The following is a 16,362-nucleotide window of genomic DNA, read 5'->3' on the forward strand; positions in this document are numbered from 1 at the left end:
TCTGAAGATCCTTATCTAAGGAAAAATTGTAGACCAATTCTCTAAGAATTTAACAAGGTATGTATGAAGCCAGGCACAGAATCGTTAAAAAGGAAAGTCAGGGTAAAAACTGTAAAATTACTAGAGTCTCATAGAGAATACTGCTCTGACCACAGGCGTCTCCATGAACTATAAACAGCTAATCTTGTATTACTTGTGCAGCAAAAATTTTCATTAGCCAGTAAAACTTTAAGGTTCCCATTTTATGCATGATTGGACTTGAAGATTATACAGATTATGTCTATCTATAATGCATGATTCTTTCAGAAGGTATTCTCATCAAGTCTGAAATTTGCAGTAGGTATGCATCATGAGCATCTTGGTCTAAATCTGATAAATGCAGAACTTAAATAAAAATATGTTATGTGACAACAGCAGCATGAAAATATACACAAAATTTGCTCTGGGATGAGAATTTTAAGGTGAAGCAAACATAGCAAAAGGACTATTTCCAATGGACTAAATGGCTGACTGGGAAAGAACTGTAGGCTGTTAACTAAATATATTTTACATTTGGGAATGTGAAAACAAGACAGTGTCCTTACTTCCGTTTATACCTCTTAAATACAGTGGACAACTGATGCCTGCTTGTTGCACATAAATTTTTTATGTAAAGTGAAATACAACAACTATGAGTGGTCGCCTCAGCATCCAAGCACAATCTTCACTAAGTCTGCACTGATAGCACAGTCGGAGAATCCCTTTCAAGATCCCATATTCCCAAGGACTCTGACCTTCATCAGCATATAGCTGTTCTCCCCATGAGCTGCCCTTTTATAATCATTCCAGTGTTGGGCAGGAAAGCATACACGGAGAGAAAGTTAACAAGGGAAAAAGAGCCACACAATCCTGCTGAAGCCAAGGTCCTGTCCAAGCCCCAACCTGCAGCACCGAGGGCCAGGACTTCACCGCTGTCCCCTGCCTACCAGCAAACCAGGCTCAGCATCTTCAACATAAAAATCATAACAAGACCCTCACCAGCCCTGAACCAGCAGGTGATTGACTAGAGAATGAGATTACCATGTAAAGTCCCTTTCATTTATTTAGCTAGATGAAATACAGATTTTTAACCTGGCTCAGACATACCATGCTGAAAAGCCCTGACCATTGACCTAATAGCCTTTCAGAAGCTTTGGAAGCACTAGGGATCTATCTCATCTGTCTTGTTATTCTCACACATCTCTATGGGAGAGGAAAACATTACCTGCTACTGGGCAGGAAATAGCAAGGGAAGAGATATGTACAGAGGAACAGTAAGAGACAAAGAGTAAACAGTAGAGAGCAAAATGAACATACATAAATGTATTGCAGTATCCTTTTTAATTTTTTTTTTTCCTGTGTACACAGTTTCTACATTAATATGTTGCTGTCTTGGTTATGACTCATTTTTCTCTTTTGCATTTTCATTTGAAAAACTTTTGTTCCGTGTCAGTGTATGCATGATGAGAAACCTATGCTGGGATTCAGCTCTAGGTTCAGATGCATGTAGACAGGAACTATATGTGAAAGTATTTTTTGTCTAAGTTGCCATGTTAGATAGTGGTAAATCTAGTCAATGCGGTAAACAGAGTGTAGAATATATGAGTCTACTGCAGGATGAGACAAACCACATGTTAGATTCCACCAAGTCTATTGTGAGATACTCAAATGAGTTGCCTAAATAAAGGCAAGCAGTGCTTTTGGAGATATGAAGACAGAGTCACTCAGGTTCCAGCTGCCACTTGAGGATGGCATGATAGTCCGTTTATCTTATGTCATATCTGTCAGACCCATGAAGATGCCCTAGATACAAAACTAAAATATATGTGTGTTTAGGCAAGTGAATAAAGCTTTACATCCCAGCTGGGAACTCCAATGGTATTTTAGATGATCAGCTCTTATCACATCAGGATTTTTAATTCAAGCTGAATCCCATCTTTGGGTAAACTGTATCAAGATACTCCTGTTATATGAAGATTAGCCAGAATAAAATTCTATTGAAATAGTGCATTCATTCGCTTTTTTTTTTGTTCTACATTTTTCTGGAATAAAAATAACCCTGAAAATTTAGTGCTTGAATTGGTCAATAGTATTTGAAAATTAATTAGAATGGTTTGAAGACTAAATTATTTCAAAGTTGGTGTGTGTTTGATCTACTTGTTTTTTAGTTGAAGTGTTAAATAAAAAATTGAAATATTAACTTTTAATTAAATACACTATATCAATGTAGAATTACACTCAGTTACTACGCCTTTCATAGACATACCCCATGCATGCATAAATTCCACTAAAAATTGTCAAGATAAATTAATAATTTTACCCTTTAGCTCTCATGAATCAGGAAGTAGTAAAAGCAATGTGTCATGTACCAGTATTTCTGTTTCATATGTGCTACAGTGCAGCCTTTGTGTAAGAGCTGGTTAAAATGAGCTATACATATATGGTTTACAAAAGGTGCACTTTGCATCATTTAAGATACAACACTATGGGTTTATTTTTAGTCATCTGAAAGAAAGGGACTTCAAGCAGTAATTCTCATCAGGAGATATCCCTTTAATATATAAGAACAAGTCTTCCCTTTTCCTCTCCACTGACTGCAGAAGAAACACAAATGAATAGGCTGAATTAAATGGATGAACTCAGGTATGATGAGTCACATTTCGAGTTAAGTATTCTATTTCTAACAGTTGTCCTGCTGTTTACAAGGAAAACGTAGAAAATTCTGGAGTAACAATACCATAAGGGAAAATCTGTAACTTCTGTGAGGTGAAGGTTCGCCCAAGAGGTGACCAGAAAAGTCACCAACCAGGGTAAACTTCTTTTAAAGTAATATCATATGATTTATACTGATAAGTTTAGGTACGCGATTTTTTGTGCTGTCTTACTACTCAGTATACAGCAGGCAAAACAGCCTACAACACTGCTTATGCTGGTAAACAATCTGATTTTAAATTACACTGCAAAGCTGCCATGGCCCTGAAAGTACCATAGACCACACTGTATGTGCACAACTTCCTCTCCATTTATTTTAGCAAATGGTGAATTTTGTCTATAGTCATCTGCATTAAAAAGGAAATATAATATTTTTTCTATATTACAAATAGTTCAGAATTTAGCTTCATTTCTGAAAAGTATTTTCAGATTTTCTGCATAATCAGAAAACTTAAATTTCAAAACCTGTAATTCTGCTCCATTTGCAACAGTAATTATGATAAGCGCTGGCTTATAACACTTTCCTTAATTCTTTCAGTAGTGGTTGTTGATTGTATTTATTAATAGTCATACTCACTATCTCAAAACTTATGGAAAAGGTGGCCAGTCATTTTGAGTTTATTTCTGTCTTTTCCTATCTGAATAGTCATAAAAATTAATATTTTTATGGTGTTTTTTTTTCTGTGCCTACAAAAGCGTCAATTATTTTTAACCTCTAAACTAAGGGAAGGCACATTATCTGTCACTGAAATTTTGAGTTTGACATCAATTAAAGTTCTCCCATTAAAAAGGAGTTATTAGAACAACATGAAGACTTACACAGTCAATCTGTCAAAAGATATTCCTGTAAAGCCTTCAAAAAAAAACCCACCTTACTTGTCAAATACACACAATTTGTAGGTGTCAGACTTTTAACTTCAAAATTAAATCTTAGACATCCCGAAGAACCTACCTTGCTCCCTTGTCCATGACAGGTAAGAGCAATTTTATTTTTTTTTAATATTACCCTTAAGTAATAAAATGTGACAGATCATGTGCTATACAGAAATACTGCCACTATATTAGCTACTAGACCAAATAATCCATACTGTGATAGGTCTAAAAATGAGACATAATCTAAGATGCCTTCCAACCCTAATTATTCTATGATTCTATTCTCAGGGATTTTATTTAACTGTATAATACAGAAAATGTTATTTTCACTAATATACTGATGACCACCTTCTGGTTGCAACAGTCAATGGAAATAGTGCATAGAACTATTGACAACAATGCGAAGTCTTCTGAATTAAAGTAAGAGACTACCAATTACAATGAGTACTCACTAATACAGGAAAAGCAGAGGGCTCCGTAAACAATAAACCTGTATTTGACTGTTCACCCAGTCTCTGCAAATGGGCTTTGCTATAAACACCCTTCATCAATATGTTATATATAAGAAATACAACAGATTTTTTTATTATTATTATTTTTTATTTTGCTGGGTTTTGGCTTTCACTGTTTTGCAGTGTTTTCTATGTTTTTAATGGTCTCAATTTTGGTTTTATATCATCTCCCTGGTTTGATTATTCATAACTATACTACTCACCTTCTTTCTTTTAACATTTTATATATCACTATCACTACAGAAAAACCTCCTTCTGTTGCTGAGATGAGCATACTTTTCAGACTTAAAAATCTCATTACACTGGGAAAAGAAAAATGGAATGCTATTTCAAAGTGAATCCCCTCCAAGACACATGAAACAAAACATGAAACAGTAAACGGGGTTCCCACAAATAGTGGGGACAGTATCTGAGAAGCAATCAGATTACTTTTTTCAAACAGTCCAACCAGCACCTGAGTAAGGGAAATTTTCACAGCTATTTAACAAACTAAACAGTGTTTCAATACAGCTTCTGCATTTGCTTTTCGAAAGGCAAGTATCTAGGCCAAAGCAGAAATTTAGAACCTTCCTGGAACACACTAAAAATAAGACAAAAATGGTAAGATCAATTAAAGCTTATATAGTAGCCAGACTTTCTAAGAGAGAAATTGGAAAAGAGATTAAAAAAAAATCTTAAAGCATAAAGAAGTTGTGAAATACACACGGCTGTGAAACCACTGTAAAAAGGAAAAAAAAAAAAAAAGGCTTCCATCAAGTTCTATATATAGACACAAGTCTATACACAGAGAGCTTGGAATATTCAGCAAGACTGTTATTAGCTCATTTTTATTTCTTTATGAATGGTCGTAATGCATGGCTGCCAGAAGTCAGGATCTGATCTGACCACCTGATTGACAGAAAACACAGCTCTTACGGTTTGTGCAAGAGAAAGAGCCTTGGGTTCAGCTCTGCCAACCTCAAACCTAACCTCAGAATGATTAACTACTTCTGGGCCAGATGTCACCCAAGACCAAGTAAGAAGCCACAAACAGTCAAATTTAGTTGTCTGTGAACATACATTTTAACCTACAGGGTAGGATCAACTATAAGTCCCAAACAAAGTTCTCTCCCAGAAAGTCAGAGGGAGAGGAAAGGGGTTTATACCTCACTGAAGGTATGTACTGGTGCATCAAGCAGAGTAAACAGATGACTTCCAGAATAAAATAAATCATGGAAGGAAAACAGCTTGTACCCTAATTAAGAAAGTAACAAGAGTATCTCCTTTCTAAAGAGAACAGCAGTTTCCACTGAAAAATGAAGTCAGACTAGACTGATTGAACCCTGATGGTCACAGGGAGGGGGGAGGGCAGAACAAGAGCTGATGTGATTTCAGAAGTAATCTGCACATTTCAGAAAACTATACTTGTAACAGCATAGACTTGCTGCTTTATTTTTTCTTTTTCAAGTTTCTGTTACATTTCTCATATTCTACCACTGTAAAAAATACACCAAAGTTTTCCCACATTTGTGTAAACATCTCCTTTTTATAAACAGTTTCTCAACCAAGTAAGCTACAATGAAGATTTTGCATTATTAGATTCCCCTGCCCCTCCGGCTTTGTATAACATACAGCTCTTTTTCCACTACACAACACACAGGTCCACTGGGTACCACATCTATAAAGAGCAGACCTTTTCCTTTTCTATGTGCTACATAAACCGAGATGGTAACAAGAAGGAATTCAATCCAGCTGTTAGCTCCAAGACATGGTGTGGAAAAGCAGCAAAGACAGTTTCAATCCTACTTCTCTTCTTGCCAGGAATACTCCTCTAATCTTAGCTATCAAAACAAGCTGGCAATATGATGTGGGCATGATCACCAGGGAGTGCAGTCATTCAAAAGAAACTATAGATACTCTGTCCTCTCTTCTCACATGGATGTACTCACAGCTTGTAAGGCACTAGCAAACCTTTCATTTAATGATCTTGAATGAAACAAGTACTAAACCACAGTGGCAGCAGAGACATAGACACACTAACTCTTGACACATAGCCTAAATTCTCATTAGCACTATTGACGTTGATGAATTATCTGGGAAAATAATGTACTGACCTCTTTTAACTACAGAAAAATATCTCTGATTTAATAGGCTCCAGCTTTTTTAAAATGTAAAATCATGACATGCCTAAAAAGCATAATAGTACATATGACCTTCATTTCGTGCCTTTTAGCATTTAACAAAAGCATATTTACCTCAATGCAAAACCAGAAAGGCTTCAAATGAACTCCTGCCTTAATGCTGCAGAAGTTTAATCAGCTACAGAATCTTCATATTTTCAGTCCAGATGCCCCTAAAACTGGATAAGACCTATTTTAATTATACCTTATATCTAACCATGAAATTCTGTACATTGAGATACAGTACAACTGAAACTAGCTTTAATGGATCTGGTGGAAATTAAACTCAGTGAAATGAAAAATTAGGTAATCTATTTACCTTTTAAAAGCTTGATAGAAAGCTGAATATTCCTAGCTGATTTCATCCCATATTATTAGTGGTAAAATATGAATCCTCATGGCCAGACATGTCAACAAAGAGTATTTGTTTAAAATCCATCACCTACCAGTGAAAAATTGTTCCGTGAAGATTTTTCTACTAATTCACTTTTTAAGTTTTTATATGGCTTCTATTTAAAGAGACTCTGAAGAAGCAGTACACTGCTCTTTTGGCTGTGGATTTTCAAATCCACTCTTAGGCACAAATTATAATCTGCTACTAAAATCCTGGGCTTTGTTGATACTTTAGGAATCTTTTCATAAAAACATGATTCTGTTCATTTAAAAAGAAAAAAGAAAAAGCATAGTGTGAAAGTCTCACAAAGCACTTCCCAAAACTTTTCCATCTCACCCACATAGATGTAGTAAGATTTTTGTCTTCTCTTCAGCTTTCTTTACAGATTATTAGAAAAAGAAATGCAAAAGCATTCGAGTAGTCTAAACATGTCTATAAATAAATTTCTTACTGCAATATCCACTTATGTAACAACTATCATAGATCTGTAACTTGAAAGCGGTGTTAATTCAGAAAACTTGTACAGACTTGTCATATGCAAAGAACTACGGAAACAACAACGTTAAAATAGAATCTACAGAAAGACAAGATTTTTAATCTTCTATTTTAGAAGATGTCACTTTTTAGTAAGGACTGCTCTAATGAAAAGATGATAAATGTGGTTTCCTACATATAAGGTAAAATACAAACTCATGCATTCACTAACTGTGGGTTAGCTACAGGAGTCACTCTATCTTGATGCACATTTGATTTAGTTCATATGTTTCAATATTCATCCATATGTAAAAACTCATTAAATTGAAAACTTCAACACAATGGCAGCAGAGAATAAGAAGCCAGATATTAATAGCAGTATACGCAGCCTTGCTCGAAGAACATGAGCAGTCTGAGTCTCCAAACAGCTATGTTCTAGAAGTCCATGTACCAGCTCCAACCTGAACTGAGACCTGGGTACATCTTTCCTTCTTTCTCTTTGTTTCTTCTACCCCTACCTACCTCCTACACCCCCTGTTTTCTTCCAGAAGGAAATATGAACAGGAATGCTCTTCCTGCTCTCAAGAAGAAAAGACTACTATTTCCATGCATGAAAGTTGTTCGTGTTTCAAGAATGCCTCAGCATAGCTCCTAGTTTCTTTAATCTAACTTTTCCCTTCCAACTCTCTAGCTTCCCTTTGCCATCTGTACTGAATATGAAATAAAATTAGAAAAAGTTGGTTAGAATAGACAAGAAAGGGGTTCATCTTGCCAAACTTTACCTGTGTAGGAGTTCCACACTCCCTGTGCATTCAGCACAGCTAAAAGTATGTACGCAGAGAAAAATCCATCCCATGTATTATGAATACAAACCTTGGCAATTAATAGTTTCCAGGTGTGGTTAGGCAGATTAGTTTAATGTAGATTTACACTGTAGAATCCTACAGATTATAGAGGATTCTACATAATCAGAATATATTCAGATATCGGAGTAATTTAATCTATATGAAAAACTTCACATGATACACATAAATCATATTTCAAGTTGCCAAAGGAAATATCTTCATATTTGAAGGTTTGAAATAGTATTTTCCCCCCATTTTCCTAAAAATAAACAAGCTAAAACCTCATTTGTCTACATTGCTACTTACAGTGCTTCTTGACCTTAGATAAAAACAAAAGAATCTTGAAAAAAAAATAAATTCATAACTCAGGAATTATTCTTAACATAGTTTGCACCACACTACTGCACAAATACTTACTTTCATAGGGTTTGATGCGGGATATGCAACTGTTTAATATAAAGAGCATTCGCTTTATTCAACTGCCACAAATGTCAATATAAAGCTTAAAAGCAGTCCTTAGACCAACACTGACAATGACTGTTCTTGGATAGCTGAAATAAAACTGCCATTCTTCTTAACAAACCCAGCCTAGAACCTGATATTGGAAGATGAATGCATGCTGAACTACTTTTCTGCTTCATTGAGAGATCAGCTGAAAATGAAGATTGTCTATAGCTTTGCCTTTCGTAGCATAATAGTGAATAGCATGCTAAAAATTGAACTACATCTGTTAAACTCAGTTCCCTAAATCTGTAATAAATATTTTCATATGTATCCATGGATCTTTGTTAAATACTTGGAACATCCCAAAATTCTATCTTCTGGAGATGCACAGTTGATCAGAAAGCCCACAGGTGAATTGTGTTCCGGCTTAGGTCAAGGGGCAATGACTGAACTGAAAGAAGGTAGATTTAGATTAGATGCTAGAAAAAATTCTTCACTGTGAGGGTGGTGAGACACTGGCACAGGTTGCCCAGAGAAGCTGTTGCTGCCCCATCCCTGGCAGTGTTCAAGGGCAGGTTGGATGAGAGCTTTGAGCAACCTGGTCTAGTATGAAGCATCCCTGCCCATGACAGGGTGGGTTGGAACTGAATGATCTTTAAGGTTCCTTCCAACCCAAACCATTCTGGGATTCTGGGATTCTGTTATTCTGTGATTCTGTGTATTTAGATACCATGCTGCTGAACTGAAGTCTCCATCATCAATAGTCACACCCGAAACACTTCAGCTGGTTTTATTCTGATCAGAATCAGCCTTAAAACAGCTACACTTTTTCTCATAGAGTGGTGTTAATAGCAAGAAAGTAGGAAAAATTAACGAAAAGGACTATAGCTGTCTAACACATAATCAAATAAAGACATCTTTATGGCTTTACAGAGCCTAATTTGTTTTTTTTAACAGTTATTTTCAATATGTTGTGTAAACAGGATACACAGACAGTAGCAAGGAACATTACATTTGTCCTCCCACATGCATGAATGACAGTTCTCATGGAAAGCACTATTTCACAGTCTTTATGGGTCAGTGCTCTCAAGCATGGATAAATGAGATATCCTACTGTAAATATTTTTGCTGTGAGTATCTCCCAAGACAAATCCTATGATGAAAATAAGTTCTTTCCTAAGGTATTATCAGAAATCAATATTTTTAGACACTTCCAAATTATTTTTATTCCTAGAGAAGACAGATAATATTCATTCAGCTCTTAAGATGACATATAAACAGATAGCAATGACAGAAAAATGCAGACCTAATGCAGAAACTATGTACAATGTTTTCAGGATCATGCTCAACTAACCTGACCACTGTAACATAAATTTGGTCCTTAGATTCATACCCTGTTCCTCTGGACAGACTGCTTCCTCATGTACCAAATCATCTCTCCTGTATTCTTATTACACAGAGTTATCCAATTCATTCTTCTCTTACCTATATATGCCTCACCCTGAAATATTCAGTCAGCCAAAATTTGTTTGAAATAAAAATAGAGTATTTCCCATAATACCCACTTTCTTTTTGTGTCACATAAATTCAGCATTTAGCTGTGATTCTTGATTTATTTTTTTTTTTAATCATATCACGCAGCACAGACACACGGGGTGACTGGTAGTGAATTACTATAGGATGAAGGAGCATGACTTATTTTGTGTTTGAAATACTACGTATCTTTATAAGGTTATAAATGCCTCTCTTAAAGAGAAAATTAAAATCAGGCTGGCAATTTTATTAGCAAGTGGAAACAGATAATTAAAGCCCCTACAGCAATGAGAACTTCTGCTATGAAGCTGGAGCCAGATTCTTCATTGGTAACAAAAATATTTCTGTAGAATATAATTTTGATATTCCATAGGGTGGACTGAACTAATGGATTGCTGTATTGCATCAAACAAACAAACAAAATCTAAGAAATGTTAGTAAAAATTAAAAAAAAAAAGGAAACAAATAAAAGCCAACTTGAAATGAGCATCTAGATTGGAAGAGACTGCTGCAAGGCTGTATCTTTTATCTTATTCCTAGACAAAAAAAAAGTTCTCTCAATTGTTCTACAGTCTTAATTGACATAAAAATCACTATATTAACCTCTGGAAATCACTCATGCAAAGACTGTCTGCCATTTTCCTTGACCATTTGCCAAGAGAAATAGTAATGCCTTACATTTGGGTTTTTCTTTTATGTTAAGCTCGTATTTATGATTTAACGTTTCTCTGATAACTAGACTAAAAGTCATAACATGCGTGACCTCATCAGTGTTTACAAATATGTAAAGGGTGAGTGTCAGGATGATGGAGCTAGGTTTTTTTCAGTGATGTCCAGTGATAGGACAAGGGGCAACGGGTGTAAACTGGAGCATAGGAGGTTCCATGTGAACATCAGGAAAAATTTCTTTACTGTGAGAGTGACATCACTGGAACAGGTTGCCCAGGGGGGTTGTGGAGTTTCCTACATTGGAGATATTCAAGGCCCGCCTGGACAAGTTCCTGTGTGATGTACTCTAGGTTACCCTGCTCTTGCAGGAGGGTTGGACTAGATGATCTTTTGAGGTCCCTTCCAACCCTTGGGATTCTGTGATTCTGTGATTATCTTTCCCTGCCTTCTGCTTACTCATATATGTTGTCCCTGAGCAATTACCTTCATATTATTAACATATCTGATGTTTTCTACAGGACCAAGATTAGCAAAAAATTGTTCTTCTCACCTAAATGCCATGCTACTGGGGCCTCCTTTACAGGCACAGCACTTCCAGCATATGGGCCTGAGCTGCTTGGAAAATGAGAATGGGAAACCAGAGCGGGCTGTCTTCCCCTTACATCCAGCCATGTCTAGCAGTTTGGGAGGACTCTTGATCCAGGGAAGGAAGCAACTAAATGTGCCCCTGGAGGGGGACCTTCCTTGGGATACTAGACTTCTGGCAAACTACAGCATTCATCTCCATTCAGGCATGCACACCCTGGCACAGGATTTCTTCGGCTGAAGGCATTCCAGATAGAAGCACATCAGGCTCATCATACCACAGCATTTAAGGCAAGTTATCACACCTGACCTCCTCTGACTCTGGCTGAGCAGCCAAACAGCATTGTACAACACACCAGCTGGGCTGCCACTGCTCCCCTCTTAAAAAAAGAGAAGAGGAACCATGAACCACACCAAATGCCACTGTGCAAAGACACATGCAGAAAAGGTCATGAGCCTATCAGCCCCCTTACAAGATACAGAGCCTGGTTCTTGCTTTTTCTTTCCTCTCCCTACACTAAGAGTCATGATGACTTGCACCACAAGGCACCCACAACTTCCAAAGCCTCTCCACTCCTGTTGTGTCAAGGTTATTCACCAGACATGCTTAGCAGCCCTGCCCACATCTGCCCGGACTTCCTCCTCAGACCACCCTGTCAAAACGTGGTTTGCAGAAAGAAAGAGCATGCAGGTAGGGATAAAGAGTATGGGAGGTAGCACACTGTGCTGTATGTCCCGCACCTGGGAACAGGCATCTCAGGGGTTTCCTGCACAGAGACATCTGAGAAGGACAAAACAAACAATACTAGCGCAGGTTGCACAGAAGACATCTAGCAAAAGTAAAGCAGCAGAGGGCCGTCATCTCCCCACACATGGTATCCATGACTTTTCCCTGGTGAGTCAAAGGGATTTGCAAGATAAGACACTAACAAACTGGCAGAAGCATAGCAGAGGGCCCTTACTAGGGATGTGAAACGTAATGAGTGATCCTGGCAAAACAGGGAAGAAATGCAGACAGATCACTTCATGCTTTGAGACAACCTTCATATATAAAATTAAGCAAGATCAAAATCCTCAAGGGATACATGTAATACATGTAATGCCAGGAGAAGCCTCAGAAAATAATGAACTGGAGCACATTCAACTGAAACAAATATTTTCCTAAGACAAATTGTGAAGGAGCTCATGATCTGCTGGCTCAGTGATTGAGAAGAAGCCGGAAAAAAGTAGGCTTTTGTGTTCTTTTTGCTAATTAATAGCCATTGCTATCTGCCTGTGACCGCTCTGGATTCAGTTCTCACGTCTTTGCTTGCAACATCTACAGCCTCCCCTAGTAATCATTTCCACTGAAAGCCTATGTATAGAAGATAATTTCATAACGTATGTACTGTCCTTAACCTTCCCAAAGAATAGTCCAGTGAACACTGCTGAAGAGACTTAAAAAAGAGAGGCTTTAAATCCTTGTTTCTGCTTAGGTACTCTGTCAGTGTCATGGAAGCATTAAGAACAAATCTACGCAGAAGACATACTGCTGCATACAAGTTAAGTCCCCAGATGACAAGCTGAAAATCTGAAGTTGAAACATGAACAATCCACAGCTCCATTACTGCTGCATCACCATATTTTTTGTACAAGGGCTTGACTTCCAAGAAGTCTGTTAGCTATCACTGTGTATTATGTAAGACTGTACTGCAGTCCCAAAGGTCCTGACAACCAAGACTTTCATTTGATAGGCATTCTGTCTTTCTACATCATATCATCAGAAGACTATGTGTGAAGACTTAAACTGCGCTCTCAGAAGCACATGCTTCTAGCAAGAGTTTTAGCAAGAACAGTTCAGACCACCTTTCTTTTTAGGATTATCATTGTCTCTATTCCAGATACTCCCATATAATAATCGTATTAATTACACAGGATTGAAGGCTTTGAAGTAACAATACAAAGGAAAGCTGGTAGAAGTGAGAAATTAAAATCAAAACTATAAGGAAAAAAGAGAAAAAAATATTGGAGTGAACTTAACAGTATCCTTTGCCCTAAACATGCAGAAAAATAAGCAAGGAATTATGCTTTAGATAAATCAAGTACACTCTAACTTCATGTCTAGTCCTCTGCCAGTTTCCATTTACAGCTTTCAATCACAGTCTCTAAAACGGGAGGAGTTTGGAAAAATATTAAACTGCTGTATGCATTAAGTTCACCTGGTCCCTTAAAAACCTGCAAAGGAACTTCCACTATTAAATAACAATTATTAATTATTGTCCTGGGTTCAGAACTTTTACATATTGTAGCAGGGACCTGGATATACTTGGTGGGTAATGCGGGAAGATGGGGAAGTCCGATGTATACCTTGGTTACTAAACTGTTCTTATCTCAACCCGTGGGAGTTGCATTCTTTTGATTCTCCTCTCCGTCCCTCCGAGAGCAGGGGGAGGGCAAGAAAGGGGGGGAAGTGAGCGAACGAATTACCTGACTGGGTTTAAACCACGACAATTATTAATTAAATTATTATTATTAAACAACAACTCAACCTGTTACTAGCTGCGCATCACACTTTCACTCTTAGATGATAAATATTTAGTCAAAAGAAGTAGTTGCTTTTGGATAAATAGGTTTGCTCATGGGATAGTGAAGTTCTACTCAGTCTAAACTGGGACATTCCACTTTTTACTGGCAGTGGAATTTTGTGAAAATACACAGATGAGAAACTACATTTAAAATATTAAATAACAAAGCAAGAATTTAGTGTCATTACAGAGCTTAGGGTAAGTTAAGGGTGATCAAAGCAGTAATTTCTGAAGTTTTGTTTCTTCTGTGGTTCCACACCTTTATGCATTCTATCCACAGTATGTAAAAATATCTGTCCTCCACCCTCATTTCAGTTGCCAAAACCAAATTAGGAACAAATTTTATAGACACTTTCTCCAGATTGTCTCCTTTGAGAATCTGTTGTTTGCCTAGAGAAAAATAAAATGACAGATTTAACGTAAGGAGTTTAAAATTGTACCTGAAAAACTCCATGAAAGAGAAGCCATAACCATGCTGTTCAGCAATTCCTGCACAAACAACATTCGCGGATGCTCCAATCAATGTTCCATTACCTGTAGTTCAGAAAGCAAATACAAGTTTAGAGTTTTGCTCTGCTTCTTACTCTTCTTCATTTATTCTGTGCTAAAGTCCTAAGATGTACTAGTTAGAAAAGAAAAATCAATTTCTCTTACATAGGGTTGAAAAGAAACATATAGACAGTATCTCCACATCCTATAAATAGCTTCATGCTTTGAAATGTAAACCTAGTATTATTCTCTGATTCTGCATAAGCCAGAAAAAAATAGTGAAGGAACATAAGACCAATCCAGCAGTTGTCAAAATGACACCAGGTACTTGCATTCAGAGAAACTTGCTGATTTATGTTTTTACATAAAAGAAGGCACCATCAGAACAGCTGGGAAAAAAGGGTAAAATGGTTTGAGGATACTAAGAAAAAATGATAGCTTTTTTCCTCATGCAAACATGATGTTGATGAATTAGTGTCTTTTTTATAGAGAGGGTAACTAATAGCTAAAGTATGTTTTTTTAACAGAAATCTAAAAATAAGTGGGACAATGGACAGGAATGGATCTGTTCAACATCTCTCTGCTAAAGCAAAAGGATCAACACAGGTACAGTTTGCTTACCAAACCACAGTGGTTCTTTAATACATAAAGGAACATACCTTTATATACTGAATTTCATCAAATTACATTGTACAAGTCCGCTTAGGAGAGGAACACACCAAAGGAAAATAATATGACATGTTCAAAATGCGCACCTATCCTCTTGGAAGAGCTACGTACTTCTCCTAAGCCTTTTCAGTAACTGTTTCTTGCTTTTCCCTTTCTCTCCCTACACAGAGGGACAATTTGTGTTTTCTCTAAACTTTTAACAATCTGGCAATGATGTAGAGAAGTCAGGTATTCAGAACTCAGAAAGACCGAACCATTTTCTATAGCTTTCCCATGAGTCATACCTCAGACTTAAGAAATGCTGTATATATGACTTCCACAAAGCAGATGTCTTCAGCAAATGTTTCTGATCTAAGGCGTGACTCAGGATGTGACAGTGACTCCTACATTTTTCTCCTTAACTGAAATTTTGAACAGAAGAGTCAACAATCTAGGAGAATTTTTTTATACTGTGGCAAGTCATCTCTTTTGCCATACATCACTACATTAACAATCCATTATTCTAAGCATGTCTTCCTTTGCTCCCATTGGCATATAGTTACCCTTCTCATTTTGGCCCTGCTCAGTGGAGACTCTTCTGGTCTTACTTTGAGAGAAACCAATCAGAAGGAAATTAATGCTCCAGTTAATTGTTTTGACTTAACAAATGTTTCAGGTCACCCAGAGATCAGTTTACCAAATAATAGGTCAGAATAAAGGCAGAAGGATTATTGCCTTAAGTGCACACAAAATGAGCAGACTTCTAAAAATATTCTTAAAACATAATAAAGCACTCTTCAAATAAAATGAAGTTACAAACTTCAGAAGTAAGGAAAAGGAGAGAAAAGATTTGATGTGGGAGGAACATTGGAGGAAGGAAGGGTAGGAGAAAAAGCTTGATTATAATAATTTTGATCCCAGTTTGGATTGACAGCCATACCAGTGTCAGCAGATACTGAGATACAGGTTCTTGGCTGTCCATTCTAGGGAGAGAGCAACAACTTAGAGAAACTACACCCATCCAAAGTCACCCAGGACATTTTTCTTCTTTTTTTTTTTCTTTTTTTTTCTTTTTTTATTTGATGCCATGAAAGCCAAATTCCAAAAAGGCCTTCTGTGGACAAGATGTTTCCAATTGAGTACAAACAGAAAACATTATTCTTATTTACTCCAGGATAGTCAATTACTATCAACACAAAATAGGCAGCAAACAGATTTTCATCCTGGGGTAGAGATCTGAACATGGCTATCTGTTGTCTCAGGTGAGTGGCTTAAACAACACCTACTAAAAACAGGAGAGTGGTTTGGTTTCTCAGCAGTAACCTCAAACAGCTCTTCAGCTGATACCACTATGGACCAAGAAAGCTGAAATCTTACCATGTGAGATGAGAAAAGTATTCCCCTCATGCCTTGGAATCCCAAATATAAATTTTATTTTAAATA

At 37.0% G+C, this 16,362-nt stretch overlaps 1 protein-coding gene across 1 annotated transcript in view; it reads right to left on the reverse strand.

Moving 5' to 3' along the window:
* The window catches only part of OCA2 (OCA2 melanosomal transmembrane protein), a 189,865-nt gene that overhangs the window by 18,716 nt on the left and 154,787 nt on the right, over positions 1 to 16,362 (reverse strand). Inside the window, exon 23 of the mRNA XM_057404472.1 lies at positions 14,223 to 14,316. Within this exon, the coding sequence (XP_057260455.1) occupies positions 14,223 to 14,316 (94 nt within the window). The remainder of the gene's footprint in view (positions 1 to 14,222; positions 14,317 to 16,362) is intronic.

This window comes from Pezoporus wallicus, unplaced genomic scaffold (genome assembly GCF_028554395.1).
Source record: "Pezoporus wallicus isolate ANWC-B61680 ecotype Strahan unplaced genomic scaffold, APGP_CSIRO_Pwel_v1 contig_5787, whole genome shotgun sequence".
NCBI lineage: Eukaryota > Metazoa > Chordata > Aves > Psittaciformes > Psittacidae > Pezoporus > Pezoporus wallicus.